The sequence below is a fragment of the Podarcis melisellensis genome, assembly GCF_964234715.1.
Source record: "Podarcis melisellensis genome assembly, chromosome: 1".
Taxonomy (NCBI): domain Eukaryota; kingdom Metazoa; phylum Chordata; class Lepidosauria; order Squamata; family Lacertidae; genus Podarcis; species Podarcis melisellensis.
In genome coordinates, this window is record NC_138528.1 from 80,863,138 (window position 1) to 80,880,687 (window position 17,550).

The following is a 17,550-nucleotide window of genomic DNA, read 5'->3' on the forward strand; positions in this document are numbered from 1 at the left end:
ATTGTTTTACTTGACAGGGGCAGCTGCCCCCAGCCCCCCCGGCTATGCTCATGCTCCTCTTTACTCCCCTGCAGCCCCAAAATCTGGTTGAGGGTTGTGGGGGGAGGGGGCAAATTTGGGGGGCATGCAGAGAGAGAATGGGGACATTCTGATGCTCAAGCAGAATGCCACCCATGTAGAATTAGTCTTTAAGGTGCCACAAGCCCCAACCTATATTAGGGATGCTGAAATTAATTCTTGGGAGCTTCAAGACAAATATGCTGGAATGCATTATAGAATACCCCTCCGCAAGGAGCTGGACTTTCAGGAGTCATTACTTCTATATCCAACCCTTATCCAAGGAATTCAGGTAAGCAAACATGGTGTCATCTCTTATCCTCACGACACCTCATTTGGTAGATTAGACTGAGAGAACAGCCCTCTTTCGTAGTTCTTCTCCTACCCCCCCATCACCACATGAGCTAGACAACAGCAATGAGTGTATTAACCCTCCTTGCTCTGTCATGTCATCCATGTCTCCTCTTCCACCCCACCCCTGTCACTAGCTTCAACACTTTCTAGGGCCTGGGTGGGGGACTTCTGCAAAGGGGATCCTATTGAAAGAGCCAGCGTGGTGTATTGGCTAACATATTGGACCTGGGTTCGAATCCCCACTCAGCCATGAAGCTCGCTGGGCTACCTTGGGCCAAGTCACTGCCTCTGAGCCTAACCTGCCTTGCAGGGTAGAATCATGTGCATCACCTTGAGTTCCTTGGAGGATAAGGTAGTACTGTATATAAATTCAATCGGTGAATTGAATACTGTACTTGTGTCATCAAATCATACAACTCCCTGTGCAAGGCAAAATCCTGATCTTTCAGGGTTCTAAATTACACAGGGACCTTAACACAGGTAGAGAAGTGACCCTCACTCGGAGAGGTTTCCATTCCAACAGGTGGATGGAGGCCAATGGCTGCCTCTTCCCTGCTCTGCCTTTCACTGCCGGAGGCTGAAGGCCAAGGCCACCCACTAAATTCTATAGCCCAGCAGAGATTTCAACACAGGCATTGCTGGTGCTGTCCAATAGCCTGCCCACTGCATCGCACCCTCTCCTCTGATAATATTTTGGAGCAACCAAAAAGAGAGTCCGAGGCTACAATCCTATGCATACACACCTGGGAGTAAAATGCATCAAACCCAGTGGGACTTGTATCTGAATAAATATGGCATCACAGCAGGAACACAGAAAGGTGCCTCATAGGGAGCCAGATCGTTGGCCCATTGCGGTGTCGCCTACACTGACTGACAATGGCTGCCCAGAATTTTCAGGGCGCTCTCATCATAGCTGTCAATGTTTCCCTTTTTTAAAGGGAAATTCCCTTATTCCGAATAGGATTCCTCGCGAGAAAAGGGAAAAGTTGGCAGCTATGGCTCTCAGCTGCCACTGAAGGTGCCAGGGATGGAACCAGGGACCTTCTTCTGCATGCAAAACCTCAGCTACTGCGCTGCAGCCCTTTCTCCTGCCTCGGGATTGGGCTGGAAATCGTACTTGTACAGACAAGCTTGCAGTTTCGTACACTGCCAAGAATAAACCTGCGCCTGTCCTACTCAGACTGCAGAGTAAGGATGCATGAGCTGCCCTCTCATCCTATTAGAGGATAGGAAGATTGCGCAACGGTGGAGCCGACAATGTACAGGCACATGACCCTTTTGGCGAGTCAGCACACGTCGAGTCACGCCTCGTGGCAGCTGCTCTTGCGCCAGATGAAACAGCTGCTCTCCGCCTTCACCAGGAGCCAAAGTCACGGGGGGGCGGGGCTTCCGATGGGAACTTTGCAGAATTCAGTTCAAAGCACATTTGTTTGCAATCTGATCCTCCTGTGTCGCGCTGCCAAGCACTGCATCATGGACAAAACTGCAGTGCCCCCTCCTTTTCTCTCCCCACCCTGGAATCTACACTCTTTGGGGGCAGAGATGTGTCTTTTTCGCCCATATAACTCCGTTAAGCACCATCCGCACTAATGACACTAACTAAACAATAATCTCTCTTGTTCTTATTGAGTTAATACCCAAGATCAAAAGGAGGCCATGTGATTGTACCCCAGTGTGTATTAGAAAACCACTGTAAACTCAGCCAGCCTTCACCGAAAGGGCTGGGCACCTTCCTGGAGAATTGTCTGAAATAAATACTTACCGTATGCCTCATATTTTTAAAAGTGTTTTCCCAAAGGGCAGATCTACATTATTCACCACATATTTAAAGCACATTACTCCACCCCAGCACCTGCAAATCCTGTGAACTATAGCTTAAGGGTGCTGGGAATTGTAGTTCTGTGAGGGGTAAAATACAGGTCCCTTGGGGGGAAACCATGTACAGTCATACCTTGGAAGTCAAATGGAATCCATTCTGGAAGTCCTTTCGACTTCCAAAATGTTTGAAAACCAATTTGTGGCTTCTGATTGGCTGCAGGAAGCTCCTGCAGCCAATCAGAAGCCACAGAAGCCCTGTTGGACGTTCGGGTTTCAAAAGAATGTTTGCCAACCAGAACAATCACTTCCGGGTTTGCGGTGTTTGGGAGCCAAAAGTCTGAGTTCCAGGGCGTTCGAGATCCAAGGTACGACTGTACTTTAAATGAGCACTGAAAGTGTGTATTATTTACACTCAAAGTGCTTTAGGGGGAATGGCCAGAGCCCATTTTATAGAAACACAGGACAACACAAAACATCAGAATACAGCTTGACAACAATATGAGAGTTTCCCATTAAACGCTGAGCAAACCGCCAGGCATGGCAACTGCAGGGAAAGGGACAGGAATGTAGTGTAAAAGATTTTAACTCCACAGTGGTCCTTTTTCCAAATTCTATATGAAGACCAGAAGCAAAACCACGCTTAACTGCTCTCCCTAACGGGGGCTTTGGTGCCCAAGACTGGTCTGCTAGTTTTGATACCTCTGTGGGCACCTAGGTTTGCCTATTCATAAAATGGGGAGTTGGTGACTAAATTGGTAATCTGTAATCAACCAACAAAAAGAAAATATAACCTATTTCTTGTACATCAGACAAGAGAGCTGTGTCTCACTTAATGGTTGTGTTAAGAACATGACGTAAGATGAGGCAGCAGGATCAGGCCAATGGGGTCCATTCAGTCCAGCTACCTGTCCTCACAGCACCTGTGGGAAGAAGTCTGCAAGCAGGACATGAGCACAGCAGTTCTCTATCTACCTGTGATTTCCCGCAACTGCTACCCAAAGGGATAATGTGTTGTTTGGCCAGGCAGGCACCAGCGCCATCAGAGGGAGAAATGAAAGGCAACTGAGAGTGATGTTTTGAAGGTCATCCTGTAAGCAGGATTCAAGCACCAATATGAATAGAAAAGAGCCAGTTTAATTAAGTCAGACTCGTACCATGGGAACATTTTCCAAGCTAATCAGGTCTGAACTAATGCTATGTTATTTTCGAAAATTGCCAAGTTCACCGATGGGAGATTTCTTTCAATGGTTTACCGCAAGTCTCAGGAAAAGCTTCATCAAACACTTGGTTCAGCCTCAGTGTTTATTTCCGCTCAGTTTCAAATCAGTCATGGGTTTCATACTCTGGTTACTAAAGAGAGAGGGAGGGAGATGGAAGGAGACAGTGTCACTTACAGCGTGACCAGGAGTCAATACATAAACCACAAGCTCTCAAGTTTCGCTGTGCATTGTCGGCTGTGACTTGAGGGGCTGGTTTTGAGGCATTATGTTGCCCCACAGAAAGTTGACTGGAAAAAGTTCACAGTATACGGCAGGTTGTGTCCCCCCCCCCATACTTCCCTGAACTCCTAACCCCTAAGAACAGGGGTAAGCAAACTTTTTCAACAGGGGGCCGATCCACTGTCCCTCAGACCTTGTGGGGGGCCAGGCTATATTTTTTGGGGGGAAATGAACGAATTCCTATGCCCCAGAAAAAGCACACATTCTACTCATGTAAAAACACCAGGCATGCCCCACAAATAACCCAGAGATGCATTTTAAATAAAAGGACACATTTTACTCATGTAAAAACACGCTGATTCCCGGACCATCTGCAGGCCGGATTTAGATGGCGATTGGGTCTGATCCAGCCCCCGGGCCTTAGTTTGCCTACCCATGCCTAAGAACAATGAAAGGGTGCAGCTTTAACACATTTCTTCCTCCTCCCTTCCCTTGGCCACGTACAATGCATGTGCCCCACAGCAAGATGTTATAAATACTCACCCTTCACATTTTATTCCCACACCTCCACGGTGTGGATCCACTGATGTTCACTGCCTTGAGCAGTCAGTTTTCAGAATGGAAAGGTGGTGAAAATCTCATAGGGAAATGGTGATTTAGTTTATTATTACTACAGCTCAAGGTGGTGTAATGCTTCTCCCCCTCTTCATTTTATCATCGCAGTCATCACAGCTACTTGGAGATTTCAAAGCTGCTCTCCCAAGTACTAGTATGACACTAAGAAGTGTTTCGGAGTGTATTATCACCATCATTAATATACGGTGGTACCTTGGTTCTCAAACTTAATCCGTTCTGGAAGTCCATTCCAAAACCAAAGCGTTCCAAAACCAAGACGTGCTTTCCCATAGAAAGTAATGCAAAATGGGTTAATCCATTCCAGGCTTTTAAAAACAACCCCTAAAACAGCAATTTAACATGAATTTTACTATCTAACGAGACCATTGATCCATAAAATGAAAGCAATAAACAATGTACTGCAGTCACATAATCAATCAATCAATCAATCAGTCAGTCAGTAGCTGAACTGGGTTCCACACAGTCACAAAAACGAAACAAAAAAGCTGCAAAAACAAAAACACAAAATAAATAGCAAAAACAGATAGACCTCAGCGTAACACTCAAAACGGAAGTGTGGCACTCAAATCAGAAGCGTAACACTAAAACAGAGCACATTCAGCTTCCAAAAAAGTTCGCAAACCAGAATACTTACTTCTGGGTTTGCAGTGTTTGGGTTCCAAGTTGTTTGAGTACCAAGGCGTTTGAGAACCAAGGTACCACTGTACTGTTATTTAGCTTCCAGTTGACTCCCCTTGTTTAGCCAACAACAACTGGAAGGAATAACTTGTACTGCAAGCTCTCCGTCCCCAAATCTACCTGCCCAGCCTCCAAAAAGAATGCCCACATGAGAAACTGCACTATAGGACATGTGATCTTCTCTTCTCTTCCATCCTATGACTCACTATGAGGGCAACCAAGCTGATTCAGAAATGTTGATAATTGGGAGCAGGAGTTGTGACTGGAGATAAAATCCTGAGTAATGAGATTCCTTGATTATGCTTGGGATTGGAACAAAGCACCCAGGAAACACTGGCCCAAAGTGCTGCTGTTTTACGATGGGCAAAATTCCACAGGCGGAAGACGCTAATTTGTCCATTTTCCTATAGCTGCACTCTGCTGGCGGCAAGAAGACCCGCTCCACTAATTTATTGACCCAACACCCACAGAAGATTCATCCTGAAATAGTGGCACAACTTTAAAACGCAGACTATTTGAATAATCACCCCAAATACAAAGAGCAAGACCAGAACAATATCCTGTTAAAAAATAAATCAACTTTATTTAATCAAATTATTGTAACACACTTTGGTGCAATCAATAATTAGGGCTCTCACACAATTCAACAAATCTTTAATCACATCAGTTTGGTGATTAATCCATTAATTGGTTAAATTTACAAATGGGTAGCATACAGTAAGCATACTTTGTTTATAGATTAGGGTAGGAAGCCTGAGGCTTTTCAAATGTTGCTGAACTACAACTCCCATTCTCCCTGACCATTGGCCATGCTGGCTGGGGCTGATGGGAGATGGAGTCAAAAAACATCTGGAGAGCTACAGGTTCCCCCAGCCACCTTTTAGATGATGCATGTGCTTTAGACACCATGTTCTTAGGAGACGCATTCTCTCCAATGTGGAAGAGATGAGGAGGGATATGCTTCTCCTAAGACTGCACTTGCCGTCTAAAGTTTTTCTAATTACTTATATTAAAATGTATGCTCTATAAAATCTGCCCAAGTAACTGTGGGACACATTTAGTTGATCAAAATTTTCAACCAATTACATATTGCAACCCTCTTAATAATGTTATATTCTTTTTCTAGATGCAGAAAGTCTTCTTGCAACGAGTGAGATCACAACTGGGAAGCAACCGTGATATTTTCACTCTGCTTCCAAGTTAGAAAACTCAAAATGTTATGATGGGAGGCACCTCCAATAATTATAGATTTCATACATTTCTAAAGGTATTTTTTTTTAAAAAAAACTTGCTAGAAGAATCATTTCACATTTTAAAATATAGCATAAATATAAATATTCAAGTTAGAAACAGCACAATAGATAAAGGTGACCTCTAGCAGGAAATTGAATTTTGCCTTTCATATATATTTCACTAATTTCCTCTTTCCATGCACTCGCTGCCAGATCTGATCCAGAGGCTGGGGGACACTCTAGAACAGCATGGGAACTTGCACTGGGGAATAGGGAAATTAGCAAAAATCACTCCCCTTGCTAGATCAAGTCACATTTATGAGCAGAAAGTGCCCATCCATTCATACGTAGAATGCTAAGTCTGAATCCTAGTCAATGAAAGAGCACTATTTTCTCTCTATGTAAAATAGGTCATAGCCTTCAGAGGAGCTCCTTCAAAATATGGATTATGGAAATATGAATTGGTGTAACCCAGCCTTCCGCAGCCTGGTGCCCTCCAGATGTTTGTGATGGGACTCCTGTTCTCATCATTCCCTGCTAGCATTGCCAAGCCAATGGTCAGGGATGCTGGCGGCTAAATCTGGCAACATCTGGAGGACATCATATAGGGGAAGGCTAGTCTAACCTCTCCAAGCATTACTTGTCCTTTGACATTCACTCCCCATGTGTGAAAAGCAGCAGAAGCAAAACACCCCACCCAACACACCTTCACAGGAAAAATAAGGGGGCATTTGCCACAAGTGCTGAATTTTACACAGAATCTGGAATTAGAATTTGGGAATTTTACCTTTATTCAGCGGAAGTCGTATTTGGGAAAGAAAAAAAGCCCAACTTTATTCAGCAAAAGCAGATAGGGTTTTTTAAAGTCCAGTATTCCGAGAATAAAGGGACGCGGGTGGCGCTGTGGGTTAAACCACAGAGCCTAGGACTTGCCGATCAGAAGGTCGGCGGTTCGAATCCCCGCAACGGGGTGAGCTCCCGTTGCTCGGTCCCAGCTCCTGCCAACCTAGCAGTTCGAAAGCACGTCAAAGTGCAAGTAGATAAATAGGTACCACTCTGGCGGGAAGGTAAACGGCATTTCCGTGTGCTGCTCTGGTTCACCAGAAGCGGCTTAGTCATGTTGGCCACATGACCTGGAGCTGTACACTGGCTCCCTCGGCCAATAAAGCGAGATGAGCGCCGCAACCCCAGAGTCGGCCACGACTGGACCTAATGGTCAGGGGTCCCTTTACTTTTACCTTTATTCAGAGAATGAGCTTCTGTGTGACCTGGCTCTCCTTCATAACTTTCCCCATCCTGAGTATGTTTAAACAGAAGTAAATCCTACTGATTTCAATAGCGATCATTCCCTAGAAAGAATGCAAAGGACTCCAGTCACGTTCCCCTTCCCACAGACATTCTGTTGCTCTTCCCCTTATTTGTCTCTTTCCTTCTGTCACCAAACTACTCTAGATTCAACAAAAGACTCCTATCAATTAAGCTGGTTAAATATATGAGTTGTATCTATGAGGGGCAGTCAATGCCAGTCTCATTTGGAGTAGACTCACTGAAGTTGATAGACACGGCCAACTTAGGTTCATTAATTTAAATGGATCTACTCTAAATAGGACTTACAATCCTGCATCCTTTTAGTCAGAGAGCAAAATTTGGATTAATTTGGTGCAGAATCCCAGGACGCTAGCAAGCCATGTAACACAGACCCCCTCCATCACCAAACCTGTTTTAATTTTGAGAGGTGGGTTGAAAAACCCGTCCCTTTACCATCTTCTTTGTGCAGTAAACAAACACTCTGTTCTTTTATAATTGCCCTAGATCATCTGGCAGAAACTCTTCCCCACCAATTAAAAGAGTCTTTGACCCAAACAACAACTCATTCTAGTCACTTTTAGTTTCGTTCTTCTGAATTAGGCACACTGGACCAAATATTTAACATTTCCTGTTGGGATTTTTTGACACTCTGGAGTCTCCCCGCCCCCTGCTTGCGCGCTCTCTCTCTCTCTCTCTCTCTCTCTCTCTCTCTCTCACACACACACACACACTCAGAGAAGTCACCCTATGGGTTAATTCATTCATGCCAGTTGCTCCAAGAACATAGAACCAATGCAGATTAAAAAGTACGGTAAATCCCCCCCCTCCTTTAGCTCATTTTAAATAGCAGTTGGCATAGATTAAAGGATCCACATGAATGATTAGCTAATCTGTACACATTTATATATTAAATCCATTAAAAAAAGATTTTGCACCTTCCCCAGAGAAAAAAAACAGAAGTTCATTTAAGTGGCTAGCTCCACATTCCTATCCATGTTTACTCAGAAATAATTCCTATGAAGTTCAGTAGGATTTGCTCCTAAGTATTGCAGCCACATAGCTCATTGCCAAGCTGTGCATTTCCAAATTTACTGAGAAGTAAAGCTTCATATGTTCAACATCGTTTACTCCTCTGTCTACTGAGGATTGCAGCCTTATGTAATAAACCTAACTGGTTACTTTAGCAAAAACAAAATGCCAACTGCTTTGGTTGGAAAGCAGCCATTTCCAGAAAATACTAATTTGCTTTTGTATACAGTCTTTCAACGTCATGGTTAAATATCGTTTCAGTGTCAGTGAGTCTAGAACTATTAAATGGGCCCCTTTCCTGCGTAAATGAAGCACTTGTCCTTGTGCAAAGCATTAGCAAAGCAGGTTCAGTGCAGGAGTTTTCTGGCGCACAAGCAACATTCTCTGTCGACAGCCAGCCTTCCATGGGAAGCAACAGGGTCTTCTGGAGCCTGCTGTGAGACTTTTCAAAGAATGCACCAGGGGCACAGGCAATTTTAGAACCCTATTCAGACACAGAAACACCACTTCCATAATATCCTCTCATTGAAGTGAATGAATTAGCAATGAATTTGCATGGGTTTGCCTGGCACTTAAAAAAAAAAAGAAGCAGCTTGCAGGAGCTCTTATCCCTCCATCCTGTTCCAGTTCATAAGCAGAAGGAAGCATTCCTGGAAAGTGGATTATACAACATCTTCTGGTAATGGTAAAACTGAGGACTTGAAAGGGGTGGCTTTAATTCCTTCCAGTTGTTGGACATCACATTTTCATCTTTATTTACTCCAAGTGGCGGAGCTTTGTTAGATCTCCAGGCCAACAAATATTCTTCCCCCAACTGTTAGCCTTTGTGCATCTAGGACTGGAGGGAGGAATCCGCAGAAGCCGGCTTCCAAAGCAGACTTAACCTGATCTGATCATGACCCGAGTCTGATTGTGATCCACTTTAGAACCCCCAGGGTGAACTGGAACAAACTGGACTTCAAGGGGTCCATACAACAGTACATGTGTCCCTCCTCTGAATGGAAGAATCTTTATTCCAGTGGAGGATTCTGTGAGCTGAAAGGGGGTGGGGAGCTGATTTTGCAAATTCACTTTTTCTACTGTAGTCTCCTGTGCTGCCTTATCACACTTTTCTAAAAGGTCCAAGCATTTTGAGCAGATCTGGGGGCTGCAGAAGGAAGGTGGAATAAGTGAAAAATCACTTCAAATGTTAACTCGGACAGCCTTCCTTCAGCAGAGGGACACCACTGACTACAGCCAAATAGATGCCTGTGACAAGTTGTGAGTTCCCAGATCTGAGCAGGGCTTTGTTATGTACCATGGCATATATAAGAGAATTGTAGAATTGAAAGGAACTACTAGGGTCATCTAGTCCAACCCCCTGCAATGTTTCATTGGATCCAGCTTACACAATCACTTTAGTTGAATTTTCCCAAGGGAAATTCAGCAGGGGTGGATTCAGATGACTTACTGTCAAGGCAAACTCACGTAAAGGTTTTCTCCCCCTCCCAGTGTGTGGAAGTCAAAAAGGATTTTGATGAGAACTTCAAACAATCAGTAACAGGAAATAAGACTGTAGAGTTCAGAACGTGGTGGGAAGGGGAAAGAGGAGAGGCTGAAATCTCTGGGTCATCCTGTATACCTGCTGGCTGACCTTTAAATTCCAAGGTTTCTCTAAAGCTACACATACTGCAACCCACCCTGAACCCTCGGAACAAAGGGCGTGCAAGTCAACCCCAACCAGCATGTGGTCGCTGAAGTCTCCACGTCAAAGGTTGTGTGAATCCACACCAAAATTAATGTTGGTATGCAGCTTGAATTTGAGGATTTATCAAAAGGAAATAAATACTAACATCTGGAAAGCGCTAGTCACTCCTACTCTCTCATCAGAGTGCTCACTCTGACCATACTGTATCAATCCAATACACCACAGCTGAGAGGGAGGTATGGCCTTTGGAAAGGAAAGACCCTCAACAGAGAAGAGCAGCCTCATTTCTTCTGGGCTTGAGCCAGGCGGCGACTCGAACGTGGAATGGCGCCTGCCTGAACAGACTTGGAGATATGGTGCAGGTCCCGGACAGACCGGACAGTCCATTGGGCAAGCTCCTGCAGTACTTTCATGCCCCTCATTTTCTTCTCAAATGAGCTCTTTCCACCAGCATCTCTGATACTTCCCAACTCTTTGGCTGGTACATTGTGCTCCAGCATCGCCATCAGTTCCTCCAGTTGGTAAGCGAGACCCGAGACCTGGAGCACAACGGACTGGATAGACTCATGGAAAGCTGTGTCGTCTGGGCTCAAGTGGGACCTCTGCTCTTCCAGGATTTCATCCAGTAATATCTGAAATGCCCAGTAAGCTTTCAGGTTGTCTGCTAGCCGCTCCGCATCTGAAATCTCGCTCCACTGTTCAGTGCCAGCTGTTGGCACGCCATCAACCGAGTCCAGGTTGAAGTTTTTGTCCAACCCTTGTTTCTCAACCTAAGAAAAGAAATCGGAAAGGGAGCAAGTAGGTAGGGAAAATAAAAAGGTTTTCAGAAATTCTGCCCATATTTTTCTCGAGGCAATTGTTACACCACAACTGTTCACCCTGGCTTCCCCTGAACTGGACTTGCGATTTTATTGCTTTATCAAGTTTTTAGGTATTTTAACAGTTATGCTATTTAATTGCTTGTCTTGTTGTATATTTTAATTCAGGACGTTTTAGAGTTATTGTGCACTGTATTTTAACTACTGATTGACTTTATAATTGCAAACCGCTTAGGCAATTTAGGCATGCATGTAATCAGTATATAACTTAATAACTAATAGTTACAGTATACAGTGTGGAAAGTCTGTCGAGGTGTGTAAACCTCATTCAGATATGGATTCCAAAGGTACTCCAGGAAGAGGATGTTATACATGTAGCCTCCACAAGATGGCGCTATATTATAGGAACCGAGTGGTTCCTATCCTGTTATTTCCACCCCTACCCTGTCCCAGGGCAGGTCTGCTACAAAATAATTAAATTAAGCCCCTGGTTCGAACTCTGTCTTGACTTCTGATAGGGATGGAAAACCTACTTCCAACCATGACAAGACTGCTCCAAAATATTCCTTCTGGGACAAGTGCTTTGATGGACCACCAAGGTTTGGCAATAGAAATGAGTCCCACACCCCTTCCAGGTCAAAACCAGCTTGTTTTCCTTATTTTTCTTTGATCCCCAATATGTGCCTTAAAATTATTGCATGAGTTATCTGGAGCTATTTGTTCTGCCCTTGCTGTAACAAAGCGCCAGCCGAGTTGTGGGTGGATGGTTCTGCCTGTGGGCAGGGAGTGGACTTGGGAAGATATACGGCCCTTTCTAATTACTTGATTCTGTGCCACAGTGATTCATTTCCCCCTTCATTGTTAAATATATAAAACTACGAAGACTGCTTTCAAAGGGAGTGGAGTGAGGAGGAGCTGACCGGTGCCTTCACATCAAGATTAGATGCCCTCTGCAGGGCTGGATTTACCGAAACACCAGGTAGAGATTAGGGGCTTAACAGTTTCAACTGGAATAAAATTAAATAACCTGAGGCACAGAAGGCTCTAGCTAAGCCCTGATTAGGAAAAACTACCACTTATCTATAATTATGAATCTCACTAGAAATCCAAATTAAAGGCACCCCATACTGGGAGCATTAATATGCCTTATCTGGTAAAAATGGTCTAATTTGTGAGAGAAGAAAGAGTACAAAGCCCATTATGCTTTCTCAAGGGAAAGGCTCCCCTGGTTCCACACTCAGCTAAGCAACACACCTGATCAGTGCAAAAGCATAACTTTTTTCTTACAGTGGAACGACAAACATTTTGCTCCCTCAGAAAGCTCAATGAAGTTTAAGATCAACAGGGTTCTTTTTCCCTCTGAAATGAAGCCCTGCTTTCAAAATTCAAAGAAAACAGGTGGCCAGAGCTTTTGAGGCTAAGCAAATAAGACATCCAAGCTGCAGAGAGTGGGAAGAAGAGTTTCAAAGAAAAGACTCACGTAGGACTCCAGGAGGCTACTGACATCTGAGCGCATCTTCCTCAGCAGATGAACGGTGCGGCGGCAGAGGTCACGGTGGTGGGACATCCCAGGGAGCCACTCTGATGAAGCCATCACCCGGTTCGGCTGCCCCAGAAGGGACAGCGAGAGCTAAGGCACAGCTCACATAAGGCTGGGTGTCCACAGAAATCCCTTGCTCAGCTCATGCATTCCAGAGGCCAATAGAGAATTCTCCACTTGTTGCATAGCCTGCCCGCTCTCCCGCCCTCTTCCATCCCCCGCGGCCTAGGGAGAAACTGCAAATTCCTGGCAGCGGAGCTTAACTCTCTGAGAGCAACACAGACATTTCGCTCACACCCCCAGTTGAGAACCTCCAACCCACTCAGTACAAGATGTTGAGACCAGAGTTGTCTATTCCCTTTTCTGAGGCTTGCTTGTACCCTCCCCCCCTTCCTTGCATTATTTTTTACCGCTTTTATTTTGATTTGCCCATGCCGGCTCAATGACCTACGAATCCCTGTAAATTCGATGCCACAAAGCCTAAGCATCCATGATAAAAGGCACAAAAGGAAGCCAGTCGCCCTACTGACAGCACCTTTAGCTGGATACTTTCTGTGGCAGCTGTCTAATGCCAATGAACCATTCCCTCAGGCATTATTACCTTGTGTGGTTCTCAATTTTTACCTCCGGCAACTGTCTTCCTTCTACATCTTGTTAAAAGCCCAAATGGAACCAGCAACACAGCAAAGAGTTGTTTTGCATTTGCTTCATTCCCAACATCAAACATTCCCATTCATCGCTGTGCATTTGGACTGGGCTTGTAATGTGAATCCTTTCAGCAAAGCCTAGTCCAATTGGTGCTGCAGATAATGTGGTTTTTATTGGATTGTTAAAATGGAAAATTTAATAAATATTTTTATTTTAAAAAATGGTGCTGCAGGGTTGTATACTCCAGCTCCCCGTTTCTTTGCTCAGAACCGTATTTTTATTTAAAAAACAAACAAAGACAACCCGCCATCACCTGACTGACTCAGCTAGGTACATATTTGCCTGGATATGCAACACATTTCCCTGTTAGCTCTACACTTAATGCTGGAGAAGACTGCTAGCACAAAGTGTGTGCCTTATCTTTTGAGAACAAGCTATTGATCCACATTCCTCTCTTGGTCCTTTCTGCATGGTGCTCCCCACTTTATACAAGGGCATGTGCAAACTGCTTCAGTAATGCACGCTGTTCACATCATCCATGAAAAGAAACTGGGTGTGAGTCAGCATTACACCAGCATGGAAAGCACAGACATGGTCTGCCCCTCTGCACATTTACACCTTCACGGGGGGGGGGGGGGGGATTAAGAATTTCCTCTGATCCACTGCAAATTGCTCCCCTTCCATGTTTTGCAGCAGAAAAGTCGCCATCAGGCTAACATCACACAACGCTGTATGGGAATATGTCATGTGGCTCCAAACAGGCAAACATTCAGTGAAGGTTGCATGCCTTCTTGTTTATCTTTAGGCTTTATGATATGACAAAGTCAACTGAATCCTTAGTAGAAACAGAGCTACAAGGTACCCCCAGTTCAAACTGCATGGAGGCAGGAAATTCTCTACTTCAGACATCTACCAAAATTGCCTGTAAAAAATAAATCTAACCATCTGTCTCACAGCATTTTGACAACTTGAGTCTCTGCAAAGCCAGTTTAACTCCTCTCAAAGGTATGGGGACAGCAGCCCGCCCCCCGCCTCAATCTGGGATTCATAGACACTTGGAACTTCATCCACAAATTCACTGAGAATTACAGTACCTCCATTCTCATTACTGCCACCACTTTCAGCTCTGATTGACAAAAGGGGCTCCAGCTAAAATTCCTATGTGGTTCTAATGGTATTTCTCAGTTCATTGTTTTAGGAAGAGTTTAGATGTTTTTTTCTTTTTCTTAAAAAAAATCTGTTTAGCAGCTTGCTTTGGGGCCTGGCAGGATGCTTCCCTTCTGTGCCTTTATATATACACACACACTATCTCAGATGGCATACAATTGGTACAATGTATTTCAACTGTTTGTTGTTAATACTAGTGATATACAAACAGTAGCAATTCCAAAGTGAAGAAGTCACCTATCAGTATTAAGCTGCCTAAGGAACTTGGCTTGAAATGATTACAGCCCTCTTGTTTGACATTTACATCTAGCCTACTCCTCTCCTGTGAAACTTTCCTAAAGACACTATATATCCTAATCTGGTTTTATCTACCCCATACAACAGGGCTTGCTTCTGTTCAGTGACCTAACCTGCTTAGTACCTGCCTGATAATGCAAACGAGGCCAATAACTTTTTTCCTTCATCAGTCTGTTGCATCCCACACAACTGCTTCCAGAAAATCTTGAAATGGGTGCTAATTAATTCATTTTTCTGTTTTCTATTAAGGGTGACCCACCCACAGACTTATACTTTATTGTGGAAGTAAACAGTAAGGTCTCCCAGACAAAATCCAGTTACACTTTAAATAAACCATAGCTATTCTTCCAGTATCTTTTCAGTGTAAATAATGTAAGGTTATATCTAACGAAGTAGTGCCATTAGCACGAAGACTGCTGGCTGTGTAACAGAAATTACTGTACCCACCCTCTCTCCCTGCCCCCCTGTGATCTGCAGATCTCTCAAGTAGATTTGGGGAGGGCACGAGGGAAAGTTTCACTGCACAACCAGAAATCCTTGCGCTAACTGAATTACTTCATTGGATTCTGCCCATAATCTCTCAGGAATGTGAATGAATCAACCATTTAGGTAGAACCCAACCACATAGATTGGCGTGCGTCCCATCAGTTGGAAACAATCTGGCACCAGGTGGTGTAATTCATATCAAAATTGCTTCATTCGTAGACATTTCAGTGGCATGGGATTGCTCCTGCACTGATGCAGGTGCATGGAAAGCAGCCTCCTTTGACTTCTCCATATACACAGCATGCAATGAGACATGAAATATTTTATTTCCCCCCTTTAAGTATTTATTTTGGTTATGGCTTACCCATCTTAAACACAAGAGATGAAAAACAGTATCCCTTTTTATTGTTTTATTTATTTTTGTTTACATAACCCTTAATCAACATGGATTTATCACTGCCCTCCCCCGACATCCTGCCCCAAATCTCCATCACTTGGTGGAAATTTTTATATGCAACAAGGCTTTTAAGCAATCAAAGACTTGTCAATTCAACCATCCCTTCCCTTAACACTAAAAAATAGGGGTGTGCCACAATGCAACACAGCTCTGTTGCCACCCAGTGGCTACTACTTCAGGTAGTTCTGCTAAGTATCGCAAATTCTGCTCCCTCTCTGGTAGGAATTTACAATGCTAGTGCAGTTTGCCTCTAGTTCTTCACTATCATCCTGGAAAGCTGCTCCAGGGATTTAGCAGTTCTCCCCCACCCTACAAAGACTCCACCATATTGCCATTGTTCAGAAACTATTTGAAGTAAATGGACCATTTCTAACATACTAAGCTCACCCACCATTGAAAAACCCCTGAGCTTCCTGTTGACATCACTTCTATTGGTGTTCATATAAATGCCAAAGAGAGAATTCATACATATCAGATTAGGAAATAGGCTTATGTTAGCTCTTTTTTTGGTGGTGGTGGGGTGCAGGATGCACACCATCTCTCACACTGACAGGAAGGGGATCCAATGCTTACATGGACAAGGTGAGTCTACAGATTGGACAAAACTACAAACTGCTTCCAGAGTGGGTCAGTATCAAATTAGTTACTGTAAACTATCCCATATTACAGAGGAAAGGAGATTATATAGCTTCAGCTCCCAGCACCATGCTTCCTTCCCATGGGAAAAAGCTTATAAGAAGAAAATATAAATAGTTTATTGCAAGTATTATAATAATTGATTGAAGCAAAACTGCATGCGTATGGTGGGAGACACATTAAGGGGAAGCAGCAGGAACAGTTTATGTCAAGGCAAATGGTTTCAGTTCATAAATCTAGACCAGAAGTTATTCACCCCAGAGTGCAAGGAGCTGACCTGGTTAAACACAAGACAATGTTTCTTTGACAAAATCATACACAGACACACATACACACACACCAACAGAGAGGGAAAAAAGATCAACAGAGCTGTCTAGGAAAGGTAAGTAATAAGCTGATGGGCAACTCAAGTTGAGAAAGAACTTCAAGTACTTTGGAGACTACCTACCTACAGCAAACGTTAACAGCCCCTACAACACTGAAAAAGAGGCTATGATGTGTTCTTGCTGGTACAGCAGTGAAATTCCTTAGAAAAGAGGACAGCCCCTTCAGCAGTATACAGAAGAAGCTCTCAACTGCAAATACCTTTCTGGTGTCAACCCTAATCACAGGATACGTAGCTTCATGTCAAGCCTGTAAAACACACAGCCTAAAGCCACATGCAGCACCCCAGCTACACACTGCAGCCTAGCAGGTTGTTGACAAACCTCCAACCAGTCTGCAGAAACGGAAGGAACACAAGTTGGTAAATAAAAACCCCGGCAGACAGCAATAGTTTGCATCATTTTAGTGCCCCATGGAAATACCCGGTTGATGCTTAGCTTCCAACTCAATAAAGGAGCTCCATTTACACATCTCTCCAGATACTCAAAACTGTGGCTGGGAATGATGCTAGCTAGTGCTATCCAGAGTAATTTGGAACTACATGAGGTAGAACTACAGTATAGACTGAAAAACCTATTTCTATAACCACTGATTTAAAAGAGGGCGGCAACATTACCAAACAAAAAAAATCAGGATCATGCCTAAGATAATTCCTCATTCTCGGTTCCTGTTAATATGAATACACTAGGCCAGTAAAATAGAAAAGTAGGTTCGCTGGAGTACTTTGTCACCGCAAGCTGTCAGGTAACAGTCAAAAGCTCATGCAAATTATATCCAAGTAAATTTTTGAGGTGTCAGTTGCTTTTCTCCACAAAATGCTAGACTATTGCACTCCTTAGTGATACCCCAGTCACCAAGTATGACAGAAACAAGAGGATA

General features: G+C 43.9%; 1 protein-coding gene and 1 long non-coding RNA gene across 2 annotated transcripts; both read right to left on the reverse strand.

The window, feature by feature from the left end:
• Positions 1-5,540: 5,540 nt before the first annotated feature.
• LOC309377083 lies at positions 5,541-8,331 on the reverse strand. The gene is made up of 2 exons (XR_014171429.1): positions 8,240-8,331; positions 5,541-8,200 (listed from the first exon to the last, which is right to left on the reverse strand). It is a non-coding gene; the product is annotated as an uncharacterized lncRNA (long non-coding RNA).
• A 2,188-nt stretch (positions 8,332-10,519) lies between these two features.
• Positions 10,520-16,236, reverse strand: CNTF (ciliary neurotrophic factor; the record flags this gene model as incomplete). The annotated part of the gene is made up of 2 exons (XM_081923972.1): positions 12,537-16,236; positions 10,520-11,008 (listed from the first exon to the last, which is right to left on the reverse strand). The coding sequence occupies exons 1-2, from the start codon at positions 12,648-12,650 to the stop codon at positions 10,520-10,522; spliced, it is 603 nt and encodes a 200-aa protein (XP_081780098.1). The 5' UTR covers positions 12,651-16,236.
• Positions 16,237-17,550: the final 1,314 nt, after the last annotated feature.